The 13,306-nt window shown below is 46.7% G+C and overlaps 2 protein-coding genes across 7 annotated transcripts in view; both read right to left on the reverse strand.

Annotated features, from left to right (window-relative positions):
- The window catches only part of ST3GAL5 (ST3 beta-galactoside alpha-2,3-sialyltransferase 5), a 55,090-nt gene that overhangs the window by 25,568 nt on the left and 16,216 nt on the right, over positions 1 to 13,306 (reverse strand). The window lies entirely within an intron of this gene.
- On the reverse strand, positions 356 to 5,398 carry LOC117062148 (putative uncharacterized protein BRD3OS). Its single transcript, XM_033175347.1, has one exon. The coding sequence runs from the start codon at positions 1,706 to 1,708 to the stop codon at positions 1,454 to 1,456; it is 255 nt and encodes an 84-aa protein (XP_033031238.1). The 5' UTR covers positions 1,709 to 5,398; the 3' UTR covers positions 356 to 1,453.

Raw genomic sequence — 13,306 nt, forward strand, 5'->3', positions numbered from 1 at the left:
TTTTTAAAAAAGGACTTTTACCTTTTAGAGCTACATACAGAATTATCTACAGATCAAAGAGCGAAAATGAGATCTGCTTCAAAAACTCAGGAAGGGGATAAGTGGAGGGCCAGGGAGAATAGATAAGACTAACTTTAAGCTGGTAACTTATTAAAGCTGGGAGATGGGTACTAGGGCTCACTACACGATTCTCCCCATTTCTGTGTATGGTTAAAATTTATATAATAAAAAAGTTTAAAAAGAAAGTTACATTAAAAGCAGAAGTGTTACATCAAGAAAAAAGAAAAAAAGAGAATATGGCAATTAAAAAAAACTTTTCTTAAAAAATATGTTAATTGTGCCTGCCTATTTATTCTTTTTTTTTTTTGTATTAAAAGATGTTTATTTAGAAAAGAAAAATTAGCTTTGACAAGAGACACCTGCACATTTGTGTAGCCAAGGAGATGTCAGAGCAGAGGGTGAATCCTTCATGGAGACTGAACACACAGGTGGCCAGCTGTGGCAGCGACAGTGAACACATGTCAGTGTCGGCCTGGGGGCAGAGAGGCTGAATGCTTTAAGTCTGATGGAGAGCCTGCCTTGCTCAGCCCTGTTACTACGTGGAAATCACTGTACGCCACACATGTGCAACTTACAACTCTCAAGTTTCCTGAATGTGTTTTGGAGCCACTGGCCGGTGGGCCGCAAATACTTGGAAGCTACCATGATGCTTCACACATGACTATCATTTTGGTAACTCAAAATATAAATGCGGGCTTGGTGCGGTGGCCCACGCCTGTAATCCCAGCATCATGGGAGGCTTGAGCCCAGGAGTGTAAGACCAGCCTGGGCAACATAGGGAAACCCTGTCTCTATACACAGTAGTTCGCCTGGAGCCACAGCTACCCGGGAGGCTGAGTTTGGGAGGATCGCCTGAGCCCATGAGATCGAACCTACAGTGAGCTGTGATCGTGCCACTGCAGTCCAGCCTGGGCAACAGAGTGAGACCCTGTCTCAAAAAAGCAAAAAACAAAATGTAAGTGCGACAAAGCTCCCGGTGAGATGCTGCGGCTACTCTGCCATTTATGCTAAAAACAAAAAACTAAAACCTATACAAACTTGAAAAGGTGGTTTATAACGGGGATGGGAGGGTTACTCTTGGCTTGGTTAAACCAAGCATCTAGCAGTGCCCAGGCCTATGCTGTCCCTAGCAGCACCTGGAGAATCTGAATGTCGCAACAGCTGACTACAGAGGGGACTCTACAGGGGAAGTGTCCTGTGCACCAGTCAGACCGCAGCTGTGCTGAGGGACTCGGGGGCAGATTCTGTGCTGCTTGGGTTCTTACGCCACAGTTTGATCTTCACATTCATTATTCAAAATCTTCCAGCAAGGATTAGAAATCAAGACAACTGAATGAAACTCGGGTCTGTTTTCCTCGAAGTGTGGTCCTGGGCTCAGGTGCTCACATCGGAATTACATGATTGTGCAAAACTTGGACTGCCCTGTGTCCCTGGAGACCTCGAGCTTGTTTTTGTCTCGGACCAAGATGGCCTCATTTCCATACTGTGAGTACCACATGCTTCGGCTCCTGCTCAGGTATGTCCCAGGTGGCACCGACTCCAACTTCTGCTGTTGCTGCTGCCAGATGAGCAAGGAGGTGTCTCTGTATCGGAGGCAGGTGTAGCCTTCAGACAAGGCCTTCTCTGCCAGGGGGACGCGGCCACTCATCCCCTCCCCTGTCCCGCTGGACTCCTGGGAATCCTGCTGTTCTGAGATGGCCCATGAGTGGACAGCTGCCACAAGCTTCGCACTAAATTAACGGACAGCTTTCCCAGCTTTGGGGTTTAAGGAGCCCTTGTTTAATTGAATGGTAGAAATTAGGAATTCAGCCCATTTGCAGGCAGCGTCCTCAGGAGGGTTGTGTGGCGAGGAAATGAGGCGGCCTCGCCATTCTGAAGACACCTGAGACCCATTCAGGGGACCGCACACAGGTCAGAGCAGCGCCCAGCCACAGCTCTTCCGGGTGCAGCTGTGTGGAATTGACAAAGACGTGGCGTCACACCCTGGGGGGTGATTCTGCCACCATGGCCTGGACCACTGAGCTTGAAGAGATGGATCCAGCGCCCCGAGGAAGGGACATGGTGGCCCCAGACGCAAGCTGCAAGGAGCTCCGGTGGCACACCCTGCACGCATCTGTCCCAGACGGCTTTCAGGGCAGCGGCTGTTCTGACCCACCCTGGGGATCCGGCCCCAGAGTCTGTTCAGGTCTCGTCTCTCCCCAAAGATGCTCCCGTGGGGCAGCCTGGGAGCTGGGTGGGGAGTGAGACGGGTGCCCAGTGCCAGCTTTTTCAGTCACTGGGCGGTGCTGGGGAGGCTGCCTGTTGGGGCTTCAGGGTCTCCACCTGTGAAACAGGAGCCAGCGGCGCTTGAAAGGGCGCGGGTTCCCGGCGACGCCGCCAGGCATCAGCCCCAGGACCGGAAGGGGCCCCCAGGGCCGCCTTTCTGCTCCGAGCATCCAGCTCCCGGGAGGCCCCGCGCGTCGTGAGCCTCGGAGACAAGGGCAGCGAGGCGAGGCGCTGCAGGGCTCCCCTATTTATTCTTTTGAAATAATTTTATTCACAATTTTCAAGTTCTAAATAATATTCCAAAGGGTACTGTAGTAGAAATTGGTCTGCCTCCCCCATATATTCACTTTCCCCTAACTCTCAACTTAATAGAGCTCTGGATTTTTAGTGGGGGCATAGTACCTCCCAGAATGAAGACTACATTTCCCAGCCTCCCTGGAGCTAGGACTCAAGACTAAGTTTTAGCCAATGGGATATGAGCAGAAGCATCCTGTGCAATTCTCAAGGTGCATCCCTTGGCATACTCTGGCTTCTCCTTTATCCCCTCTTCCTCCTGACTGAAATATGGACATATGATCTGCCACTCTGGACCACACAGAGAGGACATTACTCAGGGATGGTGGAACAACAAGAGAAGGAGCTGGGGCCCCTGGGACAACCCCATAGGGCAGAAACCTGCCACTCTACTTCTGGACTGGTCTATGATAGAGGAATAAGCTTCTGTCTTGTTTAAGGAATTGTTAATTAAAGGCAAAGTTATATCTTAACTAATATAGGCACTAGTTATTATTATAATAAATGCATATATTAATTTAAGAAATAATGTCTTCACTATAGTTTTTAGTTGGATGGAAGAAGTTATATCTCATTCATTAATCACTTTATTTTTCCCGTTAGGGTTTTGCCATCTTCTTTGAAAAAAATTCAAGTTGTTTTTTTTTCTGCTACTGTAAACAATCTCTTCCTTAACTCCTTAATTCTAATTCTGTGTAGCAAGAATTTTTATCATTATGTATAATTCTATCAAAATAGTTTCAGTAAGTGTTGAGGGCCTTAATTATAAACCTTTGCTGAAGAATCTGCTGATTTATTAAATGAGAAGTTAGAACAACTGAGATCCTGGAAGGTTTTCAAACACCACAACTCTGTGGTTACTTCATGTATGGTCAGCCAAGTGGTGGGAACCAGCAGACTACCTGTAGCCTGTGCATATTTAAAATGGAAGCTTCTGAGATGACTGGAATGATACTCACTTCATACCAAAGTGGACCTCCAGAGAACAAAGATGACTGTGGTAAGAGTATGAGAAAGACTCTGGGGCCTCCGCCTCCAGGTGCTCTGTTGCTGAACCATACAGTGCTCTGCCTCTTGTTCTACTCTGCCCATCAGACTATAAGCCTGTAAATATTTTCCAAATTCTCTCTTACCAGCTGGCTTCTCATGAAGTTGTGATCCTAGGATGTACTGGTGAAAGACTGGGAGACAATCTTTCTTTTTCCCTGACTTGGTGAAGCTCTGGACAGCAGTAGTAGCAGGCAAGGGAAGGTGTCTACATGTGACTCCTACAGCAGTCGTGGGCATTTGGGTTCTTGGGTTTTTAGGCAGCAGATGCTGTGGCACTTCCAGCAACTTTGTGACAAGTACAAGCTTCAGAGTAGGGGTGACAATGGCTTCCTGAAGACCAAATCCATCTAATGCGGACCTCTCACCTAAGCCCAGACCTATATACCTAATGACTTGCTTGCTATCCTCACCTCAGGCAACATTCCTAAACAGAACCTGGCATTTTCTTCTATTCCTTTCATTCTTTTGGTATCTGAACCACCCGTTCAGCCATAAGATGAAAACCTGCAGGTCAACCAGACTTTCATTCTCAATCCTAGTCAATCCCCAGGGCCTGCCGATAATGCCTCCTGAATTTCTCCTGTTCACTACATGCCTTTAATAGAAATCACTCACCTGGAATGCCCTGATCTCAATTTTGTCCTCTCAAAGCCATCTTTCAAAAATACATTTTTGCCTACTTGTTCCTAGCTTATTTCAGATTCTGTAACTTCATGTGACAAACTTGTCTATCACACTGCACAAAGAAGTACTGTTAGAAACCTGGATGTGCCAAATTGTTGCTTCAGTGCCTTTGCACATGATGTGCCCACAATCTGGAATCCCACCCAACAATCTGCCTGGTGAACTACTTTTCATCCTTAAACCCAGCTCAAGCATCTCTTTCCTTATCTCTGAGGTCATTTTTCAATACCACAATTATCCCTGGGCACGTCCCTATCTCTGTTTACCAAAATGAAATGAATTTTCTTTTGCAGACTCCTGGAGGAATGAGCTGCAGAGCCAGAACTCTGTTCATCTTTGTATGCCTAACACCTAAGACAGAGATCGGCACACAGCAGCCCCATAAGAAACATCTCAAATGGAATGAAATGTGCATTACATGTCTGTAGCCTGACATCAAACAAGATAAACTTCCAAGAAAAGCATTTTCTCAATACTAGTTAAGAGTAAAACTAAAACTGAAGGTTAACAGAAATTATAATGGCAAGAATAAAGCATAAACTCTATTGAAACATCCAAATGTCCGGGTGTGGTAGTTCACACCTGTAATCCTGGCGCTTTGGCAGACTGGGATGGGAGGATCACTTGAGGCCAGGAGTTTGAGACCAGTCTGGGCAACCTAGTGAGACCCTGCCTCTACAAAAAAAATAATAATAAATGAAACATCTAAAATGTCCAACAGCAGGAAATTTGGTGGTAAATTACAGCACAAACTACATGAATACTCTACAGTACTTAAGATCTCACTATACAGCAGGGTCTCTGACCGACAGCATCAGTGTAACCTGGAAGCAGGTTAGAAATGCAGAGTCTCAGGCCCTGCCCCAGCATTTTAATGAGATCCTGGGACATTTATGTGCACATTAAAGTTTGAGAAGCACTAGCTTAAAGTACTCAGTACTTACATTTATTGACACTGAAAAATGTAAGAAAAAGGCAGTTTTATAAAAATCTATGCATCAGGCCGGGCGCGGTGGCTCAAGCCTGTAATCCCAGCACTTTGGGAGGCCAAGACGGGCGGATCACGAGGTCAGGAGATCGAGACCATCCTGGCTAACATGGTGAAACCCCATCTCTACTAAAAATACAAAAAACTAGCCAGGCGAGGTGGCGGCGCCTGTAGTCCCAGCAACTCGGGAGGCTGAGGCAGGAGAATGGCGCGAACCCGGGAGGCGGAGCTTGCAGTGAGCTGAGATCCGGCCACTGCACTCCAGCCCGGGCGACAGAGCGAGACTCCGTCTCAAAAAAAAAAAAAAAAAAAATCTATGCATCTACACATGTAGTTATCTCCTGGGATATATCTACTAAAGGTATGTGCTCTGTGGTGCGCAGGCATACACAAACCCACCCCCATAGGCCAAGGAAGAGGCTGACAAATCTAGTTTCTCAGAAAGAAACCCGTGATGGGGACTTACAAACAGAGGCCATGTCCTGGGTGGCGGCGAGACAGCATAATGGTTGCCCATGCTATTACTCCCCAGACTGAGGGCTTATACATCCAGGTCTTATATACCATACTGAAGGAATGTATAGGACATTGACATCCAACCCTCAGGAAAATGCAAGAATTTGCCGAAGGGCAGGACTTATGGTATAACTGCAAGACTATTTTGACCTAAGGGCAAGATTTACAGTAAGTATGTGAATGTAGAAACCTTAGAAGCCTTCCTGGGACTGGGGTCAGAAGTCAACATGGCAGATTAGCATCAAAGATGGGGTTGCTTTAGCCTCCACCGTATGAGTTTGACTTCCCAAGAAGTTTCATCAAATCCCTCTACTTCAGCTCAGCAGGTATTACTTCTTCTGATTTCCAAGGGACCATGTGGATTCCACGTCCCTCAGCGTCACAAGAGAAGGGCCAAGCTGGGTACAACAGACAAACAGTGGAGTGGCCTTTCCATGATCCGTTGGAGAAGCCAGGGCTTATCAGCTGAAAGTCATGATCACCTTGGTACCATCTGGACTGTTTTCATTCATTTCTTTTGTTTGCGATATTCTGTTTGGTGAAAAGGTGGCAATTGAAGGTTGGATTATATGAACATTGAATCAGGGACATGCTTTGTTAATTGCTAGAATAATTGTGTCATAAATTTCAATAGCAATCATATTTTTGTTTTTTGGTTTGAGACGGGGTCTTGCTCTGTCACCCCGGCTGGAGTACAGTGGTGTGATCACAGCTTGCTGCGGCCTCGACCTCCTGGGCTCAGGCCATCTTCCCACCTCAGCCTCCTGAGTAGCTGGGACTACAGGCACAAACCATCATGCCAAGCTAATTTTTGTATTATTATTAGTTTTTTTTTTTTGTATAGATGGGGTTTTGCCATGTTGCCCAGGCTGGTCTCTAACTCCTGGGCTCAAGCGACCCACCAGCCTTGGCCTCCCAAAGTGCTGGGATTACAGGTGTGAGCCATCATTCCCAGCTGGCAATTATACTTTTTTGTTTGCTCGTTTTTGAGATGGAGTCTCACTCTGTCGCCCAGGCTGGAGTGATCTCGGCTCACTGCAACCTCTGCCTCCTGGGTTCAAGTGATTCTCCTGCCTTAGCCTCCCGAGTAGCTGGGACTACCAGCATGCACCACCACACCTGGCTAATTTTTGTATTTTTAGTAGAGATGAGGTTTCACCATGTTGGCCAGGCTGGTCTCAAACTCCTGACCTCAGGTAATCCACCCGCCTGGCCGGCAATCATACTTTTAACCAATAAAAAATGATCAGACTGCAGGGGAAGAGTGTTCATGTAGCCATAGGTAATTATAGGTATAGAGGCGTATGGAAAAAAGTACACCTGTCATCAACAGATGGTACAATTGTTTTGTTTTTGTTGTTTTACAGATAGAGCCTTGCTCTGTTGCCAAGGCTACAGTGCAGTGGTGTGATCATAACTCACTGCACCCTTAAACTCCTGGGCTCAAGGAATACTCCCACTTTGGTCTTCTCAGTAGCTGGAACTACAGACATGTGCCATTGTGCCCAGTTGTTTATCTGTAGAGATGGGGTCTCTCTATGTTGCCCAGGCTGGTCCCAAACTACTGGCCTCAGGCGATGCCCCCGCCTCACCTCCCGAAGTGTCGGGGTTATGGGCGTGAGTCACCATGCGTGGCCTGGTGGTGCAATTTTGAGTGAGCTCATTTCTTTTTGCATTTCTTTTTTTACTACCTGAATTCCATGCATTACCAGTTCTATTTCTGAAAAACTGAAACTATCTTCACTTAGGGAGGAAATCCTTAAGCTATGATTGAAATTTAAGCTATGAAAAGACATTTGAAAATCACCCAAACAAAATATTTTTAGGACCCCTTGATCATCTCTTTAGTATGGGACAAAAATATCCTCCAAATTAAGCATTTAGACTTAAAAAGCAGAAACAAATCATGAGGAACTTCACTAAGAAAGGACCACACGTTTGCTGAGCTGGAAAAAAATAGATTTATGGAGATGCAAAATAAAGGATGTCGGCACTCAGCAAGTCCAGTTTGCCTCAGGGGGCAGAAACTGGGCTGCTTGCTCCCTTTCTGTAGAAGCCTCACTGGGCTTCCAAAGAGATGGTGAGTGAATCCCTGATGGACAAAGGATGACGGAGGCCCCTCCCTTCAGAAGGCTCACACTCTCACCTGATCTGTTCTGGCACTGCAGCTTCAGCTAGAGACACAGGGTGTCACAAACACCTTCCCACACTAAAGTCACCCAGCCAATGGTGCGTGCGCACACACATGCACACACAGCCTCCATTCAGTTAAGCAAACAAGACCCTCTCCTTAATTCAATTAACTTACATAATGTGAATGCTTGGGTTAGAATAATAAAACTACAGATGTGCCCTACTTACCAAAATTGCTTATATGGATATTCCTGTATGCATGCTTTCTTTTTTCTTTCTAACACTAATCATGAGACACGTGATTCTTCATAAGTTTATACTTTTGAATTACATGTTTGTCTTGTCTCCCCCACTTAGAATGCAGATTCCATGCAAGCAGGGGTCTCTGCTTTGCCCACCACTGCCTTCACAGTGCCTAGGACGGGGAAGAGTTTACATAAAGAGCATCTGTATCTATTTACTGAATAAATACGCAGTCTCTTATGAGGGTTTTGGAGGTGATGGCAGTTACAGGCATCCCTCCAAGGCTTTTGTTGGCAGACCATTACAAGGCCGCTCTGTCTTTTTCTGTCCTGTGGCTACCTCCTCTTTCTCCTTTTTCATCTCCTAAGAGTTAGGATCCCCAGGGCTTAACAATTTGATCCTCTTCTCACTCAGGTTTCCAGGAACAGCCTCCGCATCATGGTTTCACCAACCACCTTTATGCAGAGAAGGCCTGACTTTCAAAATTATATTTTTCTACCCACATATTAAAATGTAACAGATTCTTCTTAAAGAGCCCATATAAAGAAATAATTCTTTTTTGTGTGTTTTTTTAAAATGATAAATAGTTATACACTTTTTTTTCTTTCTGAGATGGAGTTAGGCTCTTGTTGCCCAGGCTGGAGTGCAATGGCACCATCTTGGCTCAATGCAACCTCTGCCTCCTGGTTTCAAGTGATTCTCCTGCCTAAACCTCCCAAGTAGCTGGGATTACAGGCACCTGCCACCATGCCCAGCTAATTTTTGTATTTTCAGTAGAGACGGGGTTTCACCATGGTCTCAAACTCCTGACCTCAGGTGATCCACCCGCCTCGGCTGCCCTAAGTGCTGGAATCCTACATGTTTATGGAATACATGTGATATCTGGATACATGCATACAATTTACAATGATCAAATCAGGGTAATTAGGATATCCATCACCTCAACCATTTATCTTTTTTTTTTTTTTTTGAGACAGGCTCTCACTCTTTTGCCCAGGCTAGAGTGCAGTGGTGCAATCATGGCTCACTGCAGCCTTGACCTCCCGGCTCAAGCAATTTTCCCACCTCAGCCCTCCAAGTAGGTAGACCTATATGTGTGCACCACCATACCCAGCTAATTTTTTTAATTTTTAGTAGAGACAAAGTCTCGCTATGCTGCCGAGGCTCATTTATCATTTCTTTGTATTGGGAATATTTCAAATCTTCTCTTCTAGTTACTTTGAATTACAGAATAAATTACTGTTAACTATAGGTACCCTACTGTGCTATCAAACACTAGAACTTATTTCTGTATTTTCAATAATTCTTAAGGCCCGAATGAAGACATATAAGGGCAAACCTGGGCTTTCAATTTGTAAGACATTTAACTTCTTCAAAATTAAGAATTAACCATTTAATATAAGAGTATAATAAATGCCATAAAGCAGTACATGATGTATTGCCAAATTAACTATAGAGATAATTACTGGTGCATGAGTAAGACACACTGATATTTATTGGGAAGGATAAGCCTGCACATGATCTCACTACATCCTAAAAAAACTTATATCACTGGATTGCTATCCGCATTTAACCTGCCAGAGGATACACATGGGTAGACACAGAGCTGAGAACTCCAGCCCACATCTACCCACCTCCACACCCATGCCTTTCCAGCAGCAAAGTGGTCAGGATGGGGAGGACCTGGGACAACAGGAGGGTATTTGTAATGTTGGGAGGGGGCTGCATTTTAAAATAATAAAGTCACACCAGGGCACAGATGGTTATAAATAAAAATCTGAAGTTGGGAAAGCAGAGAATAAACCAACATGGCTGCAGTGGACTGTGTGGGAAGGCAAGCAGGTGCAGCTTACAGAGTAATATGGCCAGCAGAGAATACTCTGTGGGGTGGGAGGATTCCAAGAGCAGAAGGACTTCCCAGAACAGCAGGAGACAAGGAAGCCTAGGAAGCCTAGTCTGCTGCATGCTGGGTGGGCAACAAGGCAGGATCCTGGGCCCTCCCTACTGTGGTGTCCAGGCAGGAGGGGAGCCTGAGGCCTACTCTGGTGAGGGGGACGGGGAAGGAATGGGGACAGAAGTCTCTGAGCCAGAACAAAAGCAAGACTGGTGATGAACAAAAGCACACAGGGATAAACCTTGGTCCCAATCAGAGAAATAAATAGGAATGGAAGTCAATTTTTGTCCTTGAGTGGAGATGATGAATTTGAGATGATAAATTACCACATGAAAATGTCCAGGAGACGAGGCACGTGGATCACCTGAGGTCAGGAGTTTGAGATCAGCCTGGCCAATATAGTGAAACCCCATCTCTACTAAAAATACAAAAATTAGCTGGGCATGGTGGCGCATGCTTGTAATTCCAGCTACTTGGGAGGCTGAGGTAGAAGAATTGCTTGAACCCAGGAGGCGGAGGTTGCAGTGAGCCGAGATTGTGCCATTGCACTGCAGCCTGAGCAACAGAGTGAAAAGCTCCATCTCAAAAAAAAAAAAAAAAATGTCCAGGTGGTACTTGCGAACGTGCATGGGGCCGGCTGGAACTTCTGCAGCAGGTCACCCACTGTGCAGAACAAATGAACTGCCCTCTCCCATGCACCTACACTGGTACTAGGGACCTATCATCCATGGGGAAGGGAGAAAACAGCCATTCCAGTCACTGCTGGAGTTTTGTGTTTGACATGAAGAATTCCACTTGGCAAAGGAGAAAGGAAGACAAGGCAGGAAGCCTTACCTCAGCCAAGAAGACAGCGTTGGGATGCATGCAGGTTAAAGTCGCCTAGCGACAACATGCAGCAGCTACAACTACAGCAGGGGCACAGGGGGCGGCCAAGAGGAGGGAAGACGTGGTGTGCTGTAGGCAGAGAGAATGAAGGGGCCAAGCAAGTCCTGCCCCAAGGTGGGGCTGGGGGTGCAGGCAGGACGAGAGCAGTGTTGTGGCCCTGCTATGGCCACTGAATGTTGGCTGCTACTAGAACACGGGTGTCCCCTTCTCTGCACATCTACCTTCCATCCCCAGACATTAAATGACTGACGTGTTAAAGGCTGGCCCCCTTGCCTCGAGGTGGGACCACCGTGAGAGCAATTCAAGCTACTGAGGTCTGGGCTGAGACCACAGCTTTGCTCAGCTTTGCTTGGTCCTATTCTCTTCATTTTGGGAGCTTCCTCAGCAAATCAGGAGTCCCTGAACCCCTGTCCCAGGCTCTGCTTCTAGGACGGTAAGCTGGGTCAGCAAGGTCAAGGTAGATCAAGGTCAAGCTCAGGAAGATCATGGATGATGAGGGGCCCTGGAAGATTTTATTCAGGAGGGGGACATGAAACGTGGAGAAAATCATGGGGCAGCAGCGGGGACAAGGGAGGAGGGAGGCTGCTGGGGGACTACCACAGTGCTCTGGGCACCACAGGCTCAGCATGGATAGGACCTGGGATGGAACAGATGAGGCGAGAGTCAAGGGAGAGGATGACTCAGGTCACAAGGAGGGCAGAGGAGCCGTCTGTAGAGAGAGGCCACGAGGAGAAAACGCCATGGAGACACTAAGTTCAGCTTCGCCTTGCAGAGTCCCAAAAGCCTGTGGGCTGCTAGGTTGGTAAATCCCACAAACAGCTGATAAACAGGCCTGACACCCCAGGAGGGACCTAAGCTGGAGCATCAGTCAGGGATTGCACTTGGCTTTGGGTAATGGAAAGCTGACTGCTGTGGCCTTTAATCAAGAAGAGGTTTATTTTTCTCATAGAACAGTAAGTCTGGGGACAAGCAGACCAGGGCTGGTGCGGCGGATCTGCAATGTCAGGAAGTCCCCAGCTCCTGGCATCTTCTGCTCTTCCAGCATCAGCACATGGCCAACCTCTGCCCCATTCAGGCTGGAGGAGAGGGAGACACAGGAAGAGAGGGGTGGCTCCGACATCAGGCAAAAAGGAAGATGCAGGAAGGGAGCAGTTCCTAGATCAGTTTATCTGGGAAACTGTTCCTGAGACCCCTGATGGCCTTCCATTCACATCTCCTTGGCCAGAACCCCATCACATGGCTGCCCCAGCTGCAGAGTGGGCTGGGAACTTTTTATAAGCTGGGCAGGCTGCTTGCCCAAAGTTAGGGTTCTGTCAGTAAGAAAGGAAGAGAGAGAGCAGCTTTAAAAGGCACTAGTAGGGTCTGCCACAGCTGGAGGAAAGGACCTGGGGCTATTTAAATAAAGAAGACAGTTAACGGCTACCAGAAACAGGTCAGGGTGGAAGAACAAAGTGCAGGCCTATCTTGACTTCAGGAAAACTGACCGTGAAGGAGTAGAAGAGAAAGAAAGGAAGCGTTAAACAAAATGTGGAATTCTCATGTGCCGATTTCAAGTCTAGTTTCAGACTCTGAAATGACCATTATTTAAGAAAGCAACACAATAGTTCCTAAACAAAATGCATTTAAAATCACTTTAACCTAATTATAAGTAACACAGGTACTCCCATTGTATCCACAAAAAAGTGTAATTTCTAGAAGTTTCACTGATTCCTCCAACATACTGTGGAGCCCTCTATGTGAGGACATAGAGACAAGATGATGGACCAAGTCCCAGCTCTCCAGAAACCCAAGGTCCTGAGAAATAACGAGACTGTAACTACAGCAGTGTGGAGAGAGCTTTATGGAAAAGGGACCTTCCGAAGCATGTCCGACACGCAGCACCCACACAGTGAGGTCAGAGAGCGTGTTCCCAAGGTGGGCTCACTGATGCCACCCATGGGTATAATGACAACAGCCACAACAGCCACAGAGCTGGGGCCCAGAGGCGAGGATCCAGGGAGTGCAAGCATATTCTAAACCTAACTCTCCTCTACCCCTACCCAAGAGGGAGCAGCAGCTTGGGGTGGGGCAGGGGGCAACACTCTAGTTGGAAATGCTCAAGAGCACCCCAGCCCCGGGCCTTCTCTGTGGCTTATTGAGCTCTTGTTGACACGTTACTTCTCTCTTATGATTCCAGAAGTCAACCTGTCCTCCCTTGTCCTCCCAAGAAGCTTGTCATCCTTGTAAAATCTAGGTTGCTAATTTCAAACTAGTTTTAGCAGTGGAACTCTTTTTTACATCAAAACTCACTTAGA

The sequence above is a fragment of the Trachypithecus francoisi genome, unplaced genomic scaffold (assembly GCF_009764315.1).
Source record: "Trachypithecus francoisi isolate TF-2019V2 unplaced genomic scaffold, Tfra_2.0 Lachesis_group17, whole genome shotgun sequence".
NCBI classification, from domain to species: domain Eukaryota; kingdom Metazoa; phylum Chordata; class Mammalia; order Primates; family Cercopithecidae; genus Trachypithecus; species Trachypithecus francoisi.